This window comes from Bombina bombina, chromosome 9 (assembly GCF_027579735.1).
Source record: "Bombina bombina isolate aBomBom1 chromosome 9, aBomBom1.pri, whole genome shotgun sequence".
NCBI classification, from domain to species: Eukaryota; Metazoa; Chordata; class Amphibia; order Anura; family Bombinatoridae; genus Bombina; species Bombina bombina.
The window spans coordinates 180,678,486-180,694,059 of NC_069507.1; the positions used below are offsets into that span (position 1 = coordinate 180,678,486).

Here is a 15,574-nt window from a genome sequence, read left to right on the forward strand (position 1 = left end):
TCGATCTGCTTTTCTTCATCGTCTGCTTGAACCGAGAGGGTAGGAGGGATATTTAATGCTCTGTTTGGGGTTCTTTGCCTACTCCTGGTGGCCAGTTGAAGTATTTCCCAAAGGTTATGATAGAAAGAAAATGTAATCTCACCTTTCAAAATATTCACAGAGTCAGATAGACTTCCTTTAGAAGGTCTGCCTCGTTTCCTGGTTGGTGTTACTCTATCATTTCCACTAATGTTTACAGACGTTCCTACTAGACTTTGTTCTCGACTGTTTTCATGGTTTTCTTTTTGTGAAAGATTAGTTGTAGTCTTAGATCTACGTGAAGGCTGGGCTGTATTATCTTGCATTGCTTCAACTTCATGTACATTCATCTCCTTTGAAGCTATAAGTTGATTAAAAATGATATAATTAAAGGAGCACTAAACACTAATATGGCAATATAAAAAATTTATATATGTGAACAAAAGTGCTTAAAGGGACAGTGAATTTCACATTTTTTATGGTTTTAAAAGATAATCCCTTTATTACCAATTAACCACTTTTTACCCATTCCCAGTTTTGCACAGCCAACATAGTTATATTAAAGTGATGGTAAATTTTCCTCCAGAACTTCACATTCTGAAAGCTCTTCTTTTAACTAGCTGAGAATTAAAAGTACATTTGACTTTGGAACCAATAAGGATATTGATATGCTAGTTAGGAGAAGCGCTTTCAGAATATGTGAAGTTCTGGAGGCAAATTTACCTTCACTTTAATACACTTTTTACCTCTAATTACCTTGCCTAAGCCTCTTGCCACCCCCCTTATCACATTGCAATTTATCTATTGACTTGCATTTTAGCCAATTAGTGCTGTGTTGAGCAAAACTTCAGGAGTGAACTCAATGTTCTCTAAAACGCCTAAATGAACTAGCAGTCTCAGGTTGTGCCGTGATTGGTGGATGACCTATCCATAATTTCTGACATCAGAAATAACTTGACCTATCCATAATTTCTGACATCAGGGGCAAAGTTAAGTATCGGTGTGATTCAATGCTGTGATTGGAGAAAGCCATATTCCTCATTTTAGACCCAGGAAGAGGAAGCTGCTGTCAAGATTAAAAGGTAAGTATTTTCACAACACGAGTGAAATGTAAATTTTTATGAATTAAAGGGACAGTATACACTCATTTTCATATAACTGCATGTAATACACTACTATAAAGAATAAGATGCACAGATACTGATAAAAATCCAGTATAAAACCGTTTAAAAACTTACTTAGAAGCTGTCAGTTTGGTGCTGTTGAAAAGGTAGCTGGAAAGCCCATTGCAAGTGGCAAACAAGACACTCCCCCCCCCCCTCCCCTTCTTTTGCATATGAAAAGACCCTTTACACAAACAGGAGCAAGCTGGAGAAAGTAGCTGACAGTATTCACATAAAACTTTGGGGCTTGGTTAGGAGTCTGAAAATCAGAGCAATGTTATTTAAAAATAAGCAAAACTATACATTTAAAAAAAAAAAACAACTTTATGGGCTATATAAATAGATCTACAAAACATTTATGCAAAGAAAAAATGTGTATAATGTCCCTTTAAAGTGCCCCTGTTTTTAATCTAATTTTTAAAATCCAGGCACTTAATCAAAATGTATTCACTAACAATTTCTTCATTAACATACTCCATACAATTCACAGCATTCAAGGAGAAGCAGAATGCCTTCCACAGTGTCAATTACTTTCACATGCTAAATTTTTGAACCAATAAAAAAGTTCCATGCGACAATTTGTGACCCTATAAAACCGCATTTATCATTGACCAAAACTTACTTTCAGACTTTCTTGATTTACTTGCAGATTTTCTTTGTTCTTGAGTATGACTTACAGAAGATACCTTTAATAGAAAAGATTCTATTTACCAAACTGCACTTGCAAAAAGTAATTGAAATTGAAGGGGCATTAAAACAAAATACATTTTTAGCTCTACAAGCTGTGGTTCTGCCACCATCAATTTTGCACACAGATACTTAAAGGGATATTCTAGCCAAAATTGAAAACCACATGGGTGCATTTCGGTATTGAACAGAAGCAATTTTGTAATATACATGTATAAGCAAAAAATGCTAATAAAAGTTATAGATGTTTCAAAAGTGTATTTGAATATGCACCATGCACAAGAATTTTAAACAAAGCACTTGCTCAGAGAGCCTAAGGTGCTTGCATCATCTGGTAATGACTCATTTTGTTAATTGCTGACATAATACAAGCCCCAATGATGATCTGAGCAGCTGTAATATGTGGGTGCAGTGACAATATCTAGCTATGCTTCACATGCACGTGCAGAGAAAAATGTTAACACTAAAACAGTGATAACTTACTAGAAGCATGTTTACCAATACATGTATATTGCAAATATCTTTCTATTCAAAGATGTAATTAATCTATGTACATTTAAATTTTGACTTGATTGTCCCTTTAATGTAGTGTTTCAATGCAGATATATCCTATGCATATGTTAAACTTTAATGTCCCTTTAAAATAGACAATTTAAAGACTTTATTGTATGATTTAGAGAGTATTCAATTTTAAACAACTTACCAATTTATTTTTATCATATTTGCTACATTCTTTTAGCAGAACACATTAGGTGAGCCAATAAGAATAGACCACTATGCAGCTACCAATAAGCAGCTAGCTCCCAGCAGTACATTGCTGCTCCTGAGCCTACATAGGTATACTTTTCGACAAAGGCTATTAATAAAAAGCAAATAGAAGTAAAATAGAAAGTTTTTTAAAACTATTTTCTGATTCATGAAATCATTTTTTTGGGTTCCACGTCCCTTTAACTAGGCTCTAAAGAGACTTTTGTATAAACAGATAATGCAAATAAATTTCACGAAACAAGACTATTCTTGCAATTTAAAAAGGAAGATTAATGCAAACACTTTAAAAAGGGACATGAAACTCACAATTTATTTCCTGATTCAGACAGATCACCTTCCAATTTACTTCTATTATCAAATTTGCGTATTCTTTCTTGGATATAACTAGGTAGTGTGCAAATGAAAAATGCTATCTAGTGCTCTTGCATATGTATAACTTTCTTGCAAAACTGCTAACATATAGCGCTGCACAAACGTGCATGTATCTAAGCTTACCTAGGTATGCTTTTCAAAGAAAACCGAGAATTAAAAAAAAAATTAAATCAGAAAATTGATTAAAACTGTATGCTCTGAATCATGACACATTTTGGGATTTATCTTTTCTTTTAAGGAGATCACAGTAAACTCTTAAGCAAAGCAATTATGTTAAATGTAGAGAGATTTCAACTTACAAGTGACTCTTTAACCATAGATTTCTTGGGTGGAGTTTTAATCAGTTGCTTTATTCCAAATATTTCCTCAATTGGATGTGTATTTTCTGTTGGCGTGCTCATAAGCTGGCTTATACCCATATGATCATCAACTGGTTGCCCTTTTTCTCTAGGTGTCCTCATAAGGCGCTTGATACCAACCAGATCTCCTACTGGTTGTTCTCTTTGCTTTGGAGTCCTCATAATACGCTTAATACCAGTCATGTCTTCCACTGGTTCCCCCTTCTGCTTAGGTGTTCTCATAATGCGCTTAATGCCAGTCATATCTTCAACAGGGTCTCCCTTCTGCTTCGGAGTCTTCATAATGTGCTTGACCCCAGTCATATCTTCTACTGGTTTACCCTTCTGCTTCGGAGTCTTCATAATGCGCTTGATACCAACTAGATCTGTTCCATTAGAGAACCTACGCGTATACATTACAGGAAGAGACTCAATTTGTTTTGGTGTCCTTAACATTTTTTTTAATGCCACAGGATCAGTAACTGGTTTTCCTTTTTGTTTTGGTGTTCTCATCATTCTTTTGATTCCTGTAAGGTCTGTGGTTTTTCGCTTTTCCTTAGTTTTCGACTTATCAACCTTTTCTCTATTTCCTGAGCCCTCTCTTGCCTTTTCTTTACTCTTTGACACCAGTACATTCTCATTTTCTCCATGTGATCCTGGTGATTTGTGTGTCTGCAGAAGACGAGACACTGCATCCTGATTGTATTGTTTTGTCTTCGCTGTAACAGGACTGTTATTTAATGGTGAAATCACCATTTCCCCTACAAACAATTGAAAGTCAGTTTCAGTTTTCACTGTTAAGTGTTTACAGAAAGGCACAAAGTTTTTACTTTAGACAATTTTGATAATCTGTTTAGTCTAAAATATGTACCCCATCCCTGACTTTTTTTTATCTTGTCCTAATTAACTATAAAAGTGATGATACTTTAACCCTGATCATTTTGATTAGTTAGTAATTTTCTTCCTTTGACTAGAAATCTAGACCACCATTTATGCTAGGCTTTAACATTGTTACCATGTGAAAAAAATCCCCATCCATTTGTCATTCTAGATCAGTGCTTCTAAGTTACAGTCCTGATGACCCCATCAGACAAGATTCAAGATACCTGTACTTGAGCACAGATTAAAATCAGCTGATCAGTAAACATGGTTACTAACCTGCCCTCACCCACCAGCTGATTATTTCACCTGTGCTCTAGCTAAAAAAAAAAAAAAAAAAAAGTCTAGCCTGTTGGCGCTCATGAGGACTGGAAGTAGCACTGGTCTAGATCACTTAAAACTGCGATCTGAAGGCCACACCCGTCTCTCCACAAGTTTTTGTATGGCCCTCAGCACCACTTAAAGGGATATGAAACCCTTTATTTTTTCACGATTCAGACAGAGCATGCAGTTTTAAGCAACCTAATTTACTCCTATTCATTTTTCTTTGTTCTGATATCTTATTTAAAAAGGCAGGAATGTGAGCTTAGGAGACGGCCCATTTTTGATTCAGAAGACTAGGTAGCGCTTGCTGATTAGTGGCTACATTTAGGCAATCAAACGCTACCCAGGAGCTGAACTAAAAATGGGCCGGCTCATAAGCATACATTACGGCTTTTAAAATAAAGATACCAAAAGAATGCAGAATCGGAGTAAATTAGAAAGTTGCTTAAAGGGACAGTCAAGTCCCAAACAAACTCATGATTTAAATAGGACATGTAATTTTAAACTTACTTTTATCACCAATTTTGCTTTGTTCTCTTGGTATTCTTAGTTAAAATCTAAACCTAGGAGGTTCTTATGTTAATGTCTTAGACCTTGAAGGCCGCCTCAGCATTTAAGTTTTTCCCCACTAGAGGGTATTCATGTGTTTCATATAGATAACTGAGCTCATGCACGTGAATTTACAGAGGAGTGATTAATGATTGGCTAAGAAGCAAGTCCTTAAAAAGAACTGATATGGGGCAGTCTGCAGAGGCTTAGATACAGGGTAATTCTAGGTAAAACTTGTATTATAACTGTTGGTTATGCAAAACTGGGGAATGAGTAATTAAGGGATTATCTATCTTAAAACGAGAAAAATTCTGGTATTGACTGTCCCTTTAAAATTGCATGCTCTGAATCATGAAAAGAAAGAAAATTGGGTTTCATATATTTTTAATAGAAAGATCTGTAATTTTATACTGAGGGGAAAAATAAAATAAGAGTAGTTAGGGATGGGCATTCCATGTCAAGTAAGCATTTAAAAGTAATGTTTATTGCAACATTTACTCAGTGTCTGGACACCATGGTGTGCACACAGGGTTGTCACCTGCACCATGTTTTCCTGGACAGCTATTCGAAACATGTAGAGTGTGAAGGGAGAAATATAAACAGTGCAGCAACACAATATGTTACCTCCTGCAGAATGTATACCTCCAACAAGGGAAATGTGCCAAATACCTTTGCATGGTGTGCCAATATACGTGCTTGAATCTTGTTAAAGATACTATAAAACTCTAGGTTTATTAGATTTAAATGGATTTCTCTTTAAGATTCATTCTTTAACAACTTACAAAAATACAGATCTTGTGGTTAAAGAAAGTGTCAATGAAATTTAAAAAGCACAAAATTATGCAGAGTGAAGTTCAGCTTGACTTAATGCGGAGCTTATGTTTGGTTATTTTCTCTTAAATTTACTAACCTGATTCTTCTGGTGTTTTCATGACAGACAAATCTGGGGTGCCCAAACCGTGTCCATTCAAACGATTACTTTTCCTTTGTTTGCCACTTAATGGTGTACTGATGCCACTTAATGGTGTACTGAAGAGCTCAGTCATTCCTTGCATGAAAACAATGATTATTACAAGCATGAACAGCAATGGTTAGTATATCAAAAAAGTCATTAAAACGTTTTGTTTTGAAGTTAAAACTTAGAGAATGGTACAAACGGTATATTAGAGCAGTGTTTTTCAACCAGTGTGCCATGGCACACTAGTGTGCCGTGAGAGATCCTCAGGTGTGCCACGGCAGACTGACAACAGTGTGACATTTTTTAAACTTTGCTTGTTTTTTACGCCCAGTGCAGAGGTAGTTTGTAGGAGGCATGGCATAACAGCACAATACATACAGTTTGTGTGTATGTGTATATATATATATATATATATATATATATATATATATATATATATATATATATATATATATATATATATATATATATATATATATGCTGTATTAGGCTACAATGTGTGTTTTTTTTAAATTTTGGGATGGTGGTGTGCCACAGGATTTTTTAATGTAAAAAAGTGTGCCACGGCAAAAAAAAAGGTTAAAAATCACTGTATTAGAGGGACAGTTAAGTCAAAATTACTCCAAAACACGGCATGTTAATTTTAAACAACTTAATTTATTTTTACCTAGGTAGGCTCAGTAGCAACAATCCACTACTGAGAGCCAGCTGCTGATTGGCGGCTGAACATAAGCCACTTGTAAATGGCTCACCCAATGCGTCCACAACTTGGGCCCTTGTAGTGCATTAGGATGCCAAAAGAATGAAAAATTTAATAAACTGGAAGTTGTCTAAAATTGTATACTCTGAATCATGGAGGGGGTGGGGTGTGGGGGGGGGGGGGGGGAATCTTTAAAGGTTTGTATAATATGGTTTTCAAAAGAACCTTTGTTTACCTGTAAAGCTTTCATCTTGATTGATGCTAACTTTCACTGCATGATTTCTCACAACTTTAGGGATATGTCCTGAAACATTCACTTTTGTTGTATGAGCCCTTCCAATAACAATTGTTGCAGGAGAATCAGCATGGCCTGTACTTGTCACACCCTTTACTTTCCGTACTGGAGTTTGTACAACCTTTGCCTTTTTAGTCTTCTTGACAACTTTGGCGTTGCGACCTTGTCTCTTCTCACTTTTCTTCTCTGATTTCTTTTGGGCTTTTGCTGCTCCAAATTTTACAATATCTGCCCATGACTTTGCAACTTAAAAAAAAAATCAAGGAATTACCTTTGTTTTTACTAGGACAAAATATACATAATGGGCAATGCAGCTGTGCTATAAAATTCTATTTTCCAAACTCCATCCCAGAAAAAGTAGCTTATTCAGACTAGCAACACAAGAAATGCCAATTAATAGTGTGTATCCACAACAGCCACCTTGAAAGCTGGACATAAATACATAATTATTTATCAAAATGCACACCAAAGTTATGCATTTTTGCAGCAATATGCATGAAACATACTCTTGTACAATAAAAAGACCCAACTTTGAAAATGCATTGAACATTTTGGTCACCAGTATTAAGAAACAGAACAAAAAAATTGCACAGAAGGGTGACAAAATTGGTATGGGAAATGGACGATTTGTATTACGAAAGTGGGTTGCAGTTATTTACACTGGAGAAAAAGCATGTACGAGAGGGTACTACATTATACAAATATATACAGGGTTCAATTAAGCAATTATCAGCTAACCTAATCATCAACAGGAATGTACAAAGAACAAGATGTCATACATTAAGTATTGAGGAAAAGTTAATTACCAGTAGCAACGTAAGGGAGTTTATACACTACCAATAAGGATATTGAATTATCTGCCCAATGAGAGGTTTTAACAGATTCAGTAGATGCTTTCAAAAATAAGACTTTATATTACAGCTTTAAATACTGAGCTAACCAAAGAATAGTTTTTCTTATACCAAAATGTGATGTATTTATCTAAAAATATTCAATTTACTTACCTAATAAGTTAGCTTCAGTGGCACCACTTTTACGTCTAGAGCGAATCATTTCAAGCTGATCAATTTTCCTGCTTCTAAGTGGTGTTTTCAACGACAGCGATTTGCGGGACCGTTTTGGGGTCTGTATCACAGGTGGAGTACTAACATGAGAAATTGAAAAACGTCCTTTGGTATATGGGGTTGTGGCAGAAGATTTGTTAGCTGGAGTGACAGCAGACTTCTTGGCCAAGGATCTTCTACCTGGTGTCAAAGCAGGAGCTTGCTTAGCTGGTGAGATGTTACCGGGAGTCTTCCTGCCCGGTGTAGTAGATGCAGACTTATCCGGTGTGACAATTTTAGCTAGAGTAATGGGAGATTTTTTGCTCAGTGTTAGGGTTTCAGCAGTAGACTGTTTGCCTGGTGTTACAAGTTTACCTGAAGACCTCTTGTTTGTTTTTTCAATAGGGGATTTTTTGCTGGGTGTCACAAGTTTGCCTGGAGACCTCTTTTCAGGTGTCACAAGTTTAGCTGGGGACCTCTTGCCAGGTGTAGCAGGAGATCTTTTGCCAGGTGTCACAAGTTTAGCTGGGGACCTGTTGCCAGGTGTAGCAGGAGATCTTTTGCCAGGTGTCACAAGTTTAGCTGGGGACCTGCTGCCAGGTGTAGCAGGAGATTTTTTGCCAGGTGTCACAAGTTTAGCTGGGGACCTGCTGCCAGGTGTAGCAGGAGATTTTTTGCCAGGTGTCACAAGTTTAGCTGGGGACCTGCTGCCAGGTGTAGCAGGAGATTTTTTGCCAGGTGTCACAAGTTTAGCTGGGGACCTCTTGCCAGGTGTAGCAGGAGTTTTTTTGCCAGGTGTCACAAATTTGCCTGGAGACCTCTTTTCAGGTGTCACAAGTTTAGCTGGGGACCTCTTGTCAGGTGTAGCAGGAGTTTTTTTGCCAGGTGTCACAAGTTTAGCTGGGGAACTCTTGCCAGGTGTAGAAGACTGAAATTTCTTGCCAGATGCCACAAGTTTACGTGGAGACCTCTTGTCAGGTGTCACAAGTCTAGCTGGAGACCTTTTGCCAGGTGTCACAGGTGGAGATTTTGTGCCGGATGCCACAAGCTTAGCAGGCGACCGCTTGCCAGGTGTCACTGATTGTGATTTTGTGCCGGATGCCACAAGCTTACGTGGAGACCTCTTGTCAGGTGTTACAAGTCTAGCTGGAGACCTTTTGCCAGGTGTAACATGCTTAGCAGGCGACCTCTTGCCAGGTGTCACAAGCTTAGCAGGCGACCTCTTGCCAGGTGTCATAGGTGGAGATTTTGTGCTGGATGCTACAAGTTTACCTGGAGACCTCTTGTCAGGTGTCACAAGTCTAGCTGAAGCCCTCTTGCCAGGTCTAACCGCAGGGGAATTTTTCTCAGGGGTCAGAGGCTTAGCAGGCGACCTCTTGCCAGGTGTCACAGATGAAGATTTTGTGCCAGATGCCACAAGTTTACCTGGAGACCTCTTGCTAGGTGTAGCAGCAGGCAACCTCTTGCCAGGTGTCACAGGCTTAGCAGGTGACCTCTTGTGAGGTGTCACAGATGGAGATTTCATGCCGGATGCCACAAGTTTACCTGGAGACCTCTTGTCAGGTGTCACAAGTCTAGCTGGAGACCTCTTGCTAGGTCTAACAGCAGGGGATTTTTTCTCAGGGGTCAGAGGCTTAGCAGGCGACCTCTTGCCAGGTGTCACAGATGGAGATTTTGTGCCAGATGCCACAGATGGAGATTTTGTGCCAGATGCCACAAGTTTACCTGGAGACCTCTTGACAGGTGTAACAAGTTTAGCTGGAGACGACTTGCCAGGTCTAAAAGCAGGGGATTTTTTCTCAGGTGTCACAGGCTTAGCTGGAGATCTCTTTCCAGGTGTAGCAGCCGGAGATTTCTTGCTAGATGCCACAAGTTTAGCTGGAGACCTCTTGCTAGGTGTAACAGCAGATTTGTCCCTAGGTGTGTCAGGCTTAGCTGGAGACCTCTTGCCGGAAGTCACAGGCTTAGCTGGAGACCTTGTGGGTGAAGCAATCTTAGCTGGAGAAGTAGTTGCAGAAGACCTTCTGCCTGGGGTAGCAATAGCATTCTCTTTTTGTGTGACAGCAGGTTTCACTGGTGTAACTATGTTGGCTGGGGACCTACCAGGTGTTGCTAATGAATATATTTCTGCTACATCATCCTTAGCAGGGGATCTTTTGCCTGGAGTAGCAACAGCACCAGTTGACTTCCTACCAGGCGTTGCATGCTTAGCTGGAGATCTTTTAACTGGGGTAGCAGCAGGTGGCTTTTTGTTTGGTGTGACTTTTACAGAAGGAGATATTTTGACTGGTGTGACAGTATTGGCTGAAGAGCTGGCAGGTGTTTCACTCTTAGCTGGAGATCTCTTTCCTGTAGTAGCAGGAGACCTCCTGCCTGGTGTCAAAGTGATCTTTGCTGGAGAGCTCTTGCCTGAAGGAGACATTTTAGCTGGGGACACTAGCTCAGAAGAATTCTTGGCTGAAGTTACAGCCGTCTTAACTGGTGATTGTTTGACAGGTGTCTTAGGAGACTTCTTGCTTGAGGTAGAAACAGGCATTTTGTTTGGTGTCAAAAAAGCAGTGGATGGAGTAGTTTTAGGAGACCCTTTTGCTGGTGACCTCTTAGCTGGAGATCGCTTACTTGGTGTTGCAACATCCTTTCTCAAATTGCTTCCAGACAGATCAGTTTGTTCATTTGTTTCCTATTATAAAAAAGGACATTACATGTTTAAACTGCCATAGAAATGTATTACGATTTACAATACAAAATTATTCACTAGAGGGAATCCTCTAAATAGCATCAATATTGAAAGTAGTATTACCTTTATAACAGATTGCTTTAGACCAAAACTTTTACGTTTAACTGCAAGAGGAGAACCAATAAAAGATAAGCTTAAGCGAGCAGGTGTTGCGCCTTTCTTTAGAGGGGAATTGGGAGGAAGCCTCTTATCAAATAGTTCAGGGCTAAGATGACCACCAAAGGAGACTCGCTTTCTTTTAAGAGGAGGCTCTGGAACGGCCTCAAGTTCCCCACTTTTACGTTTTTTGGGTGATCTTTTTTCTAAAAGACAAAACAAAAAGTAATAAAAGCATTGAATGCATAGTTAATATACTTTACATCTTTTCCTGTAATTTAAATGGACAGTGTACTGTAAAATGGTTTCCACCTTAAAGTGAATGTAAACTTTCATGAACTAGTGCCCGGTTTTTAAAAATACTATTAAAAACTGGGGCACTTTCATTCATGAAAGTTTACATTGCAGCATATTTTTACAAATACTTTACTTTCTCTTCAGCAAAGTCGGTTTGGCGGTCCCCCGCCCGCAGCTCCTCTATACTTAAAGGGACAGTCTACCACAGAATTTTTATTGTTTAAAAAGATAATCTTTGTTACCCATTCCCCAGTTATGCATAACCAAGTTATATTAAAACATTTTACGGGGGGGCGGAGCCAGCTTTCACTGAGACAAGACGCACATTTCCAGAGCTCCTGAAATCTCACAATTTTAAGGGATTAATTGCAAACTTTATTCATTTTTTGTTACCCCACTATGAAGATTCATGGAGACTCTTTAAGCAGCATTGTAGGCATCTTTGCAGCATCGAATACTTTTGAAGACCCTGTTTCTAACTATCTCTGACACAGCAATATGCGATCATTCTCAACCAGATAATGGGCTTCTGGAGCTCCACCACGAAGCGCTTCTAAACACAATTGCGGAGGCTTTCAAGCCCCACAATACCTATGTCACCACCCCAGAAATTTTGGCCGAACACAAGAGGCGCTCAGACATTGCAGCTGAGCCGCAACAGCCGCCATCTTGCATGACAAAAGCAAAACACTGCTCAACGCGCTATGGCTCAGAAGGTACAGAAGCACTGAGAGAAGGCAGCGCGGCACTATCTATGAGCTCTCCTACTCCAGAGCCCCGCATTTGTAAAAGTCCTACCTCACAGAAGGTCCCAGTCTGGGCAGCCTCACTTCTAGAAGCTAAGATGCGAGCGCGGGGGTATCTACAAAAAGGCGCCTTGGCTACTACAGTTGCAGGCGAAGGGCGGCAGAGATCACAAACAGCGCTACTTTCTCCTTCCGTGAAGGCACCTGCTCTGTTTTTTACAATGTCTCAGGCCAGCAGTCTGTTTCACCCTGAGATCACAGTGTCAATTCTCGATTGAGACATGGCCATACAGAGGAGGTCTCACGCTGATCTTGATACCTCCACACACTGCGCATCATACTATAAAGCTGAAGTCCGCGCTGAGCTCAGGAGAGGTGACTCTAAAAACAATTCTGGCCACCGGTGTGGGGTAAACCTACTGTACATTGCTCTGCCGTTGTTGCGGCCGTAGCTGCATTTATGTGTTTATTCTGTATGTTTGTGGTGGACTCTTTATTGGTCAAAATTAAGCCTTTATGCTGCAATATATATGTGGATCTTTGTGATGGTCATTAACCTGATGTATGCCTGACTAACTTATATTGATGTATGTCATCTGCCAGCTATAGCAGTTGGAGCCTATTTTTTATGTTAAGGCACATCAAGATAAAAGTCTCTCCAAATATTACATATGCTTATATGCCTGAAGTTATATTTTACCCGGCCATGGGACATAGGGCCCGTGTCCACGTGGCAGGGTGGTTCAGTTTATGACGGCACTGAACTTTACTAGTGGATGTAGCTGACAATCCTGCATATACATATTGAGTTTGGTGACCTTTTAGACTCTCTACCACAAATCTGACATTGGATGAAACTTAGAGTAAGACACTATATGGATTGTCATGGTGTACAGTCTTACACGGTATTCCCTTATAGTTTTCAATGTTTATCTTTCAAACTACATCCTTAACAATATGTATACAAAGTGCACAATTTGAGATTCTATGTCTGGTTTCCTAACATTATCCAGTAATAGGCTCTGTAATTTTCCTTGTGATCATTTAGGGATTACTATTGTTCTCATCTCACATTTATCATTTTAGAGCCTGACACTTTGAATTGAAATGCATTCCGTTATTAATCCAACTGATAAATTATGGGGACATCTGTTTAATGTTGACGAATTAAATCCCAGGTATTTATACTGCATATTGTTTGCCGCATCACACTCGACCTGTTCTGAGCTTGGGAGCCTATTAGGATCATCATAATTATGCATCATGTTTTTGATAAAAGGATAGGATATATTTGTTTTTGTGGAGATGAGACTTCTGACCCTTTATGTATTCGCATCCTGACATAATATGATAAGTTATGTGAGATGATATTGGTATTCCATCTGCAACTATTTAGCCGCAGTACTATACATATCTAACTACTATGAGATCCCCTAGAGTCGAGTATTATACTCTTTTACATTTCTATTTCCTTATACCACATAGCAACATACCTTGAGGGAGTTGTGGGCCTCATCGCCAGCGGCTGAGGCGGTGTGGACCTGCACCCCTTTTTAATCATGAACAGTGTGCGGTATAATCTTGCCCCCTCTCCCTATTGTGGGAGCAGAGGAAGTAAAACCACAAGGTAATAGTTTTCAGGTTATTATGACATCTCCACCCTTCATAATTGTAGCTAATGATGGTATATCTTAAATGCACCAGAGGGCTCAAAAGACCTGATAAGAAGTCTAGATGACCCTAGTATCTTCCAGTAAATTCCTCATAATGACCCATTTCAATTTTTGGTGCAATACATGTTACTTATTGCACTCAAACTACCACCTCCCCCCCCCCCCACGGATAATATACTTTCTAGACTAGAAAGGTTACCTACGCGGTTTGTCTGGTCTATACCGCAACCCCTATAGCAATTCTTAAAATCTACCATTGTGCTGATTATATCGCCCTCCCCTATCCAGCTTAGCATGCCCGATCAGCACTATCGTTCAATCAAGTTTAAAGATCTTTAAGTCAAATACCCTAGTTTCAGTGGTTCTTATACGTTTGTACATGCATTTATAGCTTTTGGATAATTTGAACCATGGTTTATTGTTTAATTTTTTCTTTCAATACTTTGGGTTAAAATTGAGCATTCTTTAACTCTTTATATGTTATCTACCTGTAAACAGCGCATTTCACAGAAAAATGCAATTTCTGTTAAAATGAGGTTTTGAATCCAAGGAATACCTTGACATTCACCATGTTCCATACTATTTGCGCTTAAAAATGAGGACTAACACTAAAATGTAAAAGGTTTAATTTTATATAATTACTCGCATATTTGTGGCTGTAACATGTTTGAGCATTAAGTTTACTGTTAGTGTCTTTGTCAATTGAATGTCAGTGTATACCTGAATTTTGTATTTTATAGACCCTCAAAAATATTTAAAAAAAACAAAACAAAACAAAAAAAAACGTATTTTACCTCTGTGATTACCTTGTATCTAAGCCTCTGCAAACTCCCCCTTATCTTAGTGCTTTTAACAGACATGCAGTTTTTCCAATCAGTGCAGACTCTTAACCCTTTGAGTGCTAATGACGGCTCTGAGCTGTCAGTTTCTCACTCTGGTGCTAATGACGGCTCAGAGCCGTCATAAGCACTCTCCAACCTTAAGGGAGATCTGGGGGCTCCTAACTGCTACTACCCCGTCGATCGTGCCTGTAGAGTGACAAGCATCGCCGGGGCTTCCCGCGATGCGTGTAACTTTATTTATACTTAATGTTAAGTATAGGAGGAGGGGGCATGCTGCTTAGAAGCCTGTATCTCATGCATCTAAGCAGCTACAGACCCCCAAGACCCACTGTTGGAAAGGTAATAGCTTAACCTTTCCAACAGTTTAAGTCTTGGGGTCTGTAAATTACAAATAAAAACCCCCCAGAAAATATTAGCACCCAGGTGGGAAAGTGCTTAGCACTCAGTTAAATAACTCCACGGGAGTGAGCACAATGTCATCTATATGACACATGAACTAGTACTGTCTAACTGAAAAAAACTTTCAAAATGCTTTGGCTAAGAGGTGGTTTTCAACGGTTTAGAAATCAGTTTGAGCCTACCTAGGTTTAGCTTTTGAAAAATACCAAAGGAACAAAGGAAATTTAATGAAAAGTCAATTGGAAAGTGGTTTACAATGTCATGCCCTATCTGAATCAAAGTTTAATTTTGACTAGACTGTCCCTTTAAGTCATCAATGACTAAACTGGCTTCCTCCAATCATGGCTTCCCCCCACAGAGCGCCCATCTCGTGAGGTCACGCCGTGATTGGAGGAACCCGGTTTCGTTCTTGAAGTGAAGGAAAGCATGAAAATCAGGCGGTGGCTTGCCGATCCGGATTTGCTGAAGAGAAAGGTATTTGTAAAAAATACGCTGCAATGTAAACTTTCATGAATGATAGTGCCCCTGTTTTTAATAGTATTTTTAAAAAACGGGCACTAACTAATTCATGAAAGTTTACATTCACTTTAAAGTGACAGCAGCTTATAAAATGTATGATAAATTGCTCTTATATACAAGACAGCTGGAGGGGTTGACAATTCATAAAAAAAAAAAAGCTTCCTTACCTGA

At 39.0% G+C, this 15,574-nt stretch overlaps 1 protein-coding gene across 4 annotated transcripts in view; it reads right to left on the reverse strand.

Moving 5' to 3' along the window:
- MKI67 (marker of proliferation Ki-67) overlaps positions 1 to 15,574 on the reverse strand; it is a 98,753-nt gene that overhangs the window by 57,279 nt on the left and 25,900 nt on the right. For all 4 annotated transcript variants that reach the window (XM_053692510.1, XM_053692509.1, XM_053692508.1 and 1 more), the window contains exons 8-14: positions 10,895 to 11,133; positions 8,056 to 10,774; positions 6,992 to 7,297; positions 6,009 to 6,146; positions 3,308 to 4,107; positions 1,804 to 1,867; positions 143 to 379 (exon numbers count right to left, since the gene is read on the reverse strand). In XM_053692510.1, coding sequence (XP_053548485.1) covers positions 143 to 379; positions 1,804 to 1,867; positions 3,308 to 4,107; positions 6,009 to 6,146; positions 6,992 to 7,297; positions 8,056 to 10,774; positions 10,895 to 11,133 — 4,503 coding nt within the window. The remainder of the gene's footprint in view (positions 1 to 142; positions 380 to 1,803; positions 1,868 to 3,307; positions 4,108 to 6,008; positions 6,147 to 6,991; positions 7,298 to 8,055; positions 10,775 to 10,894; positions 11,134 to 15,574) is intronic.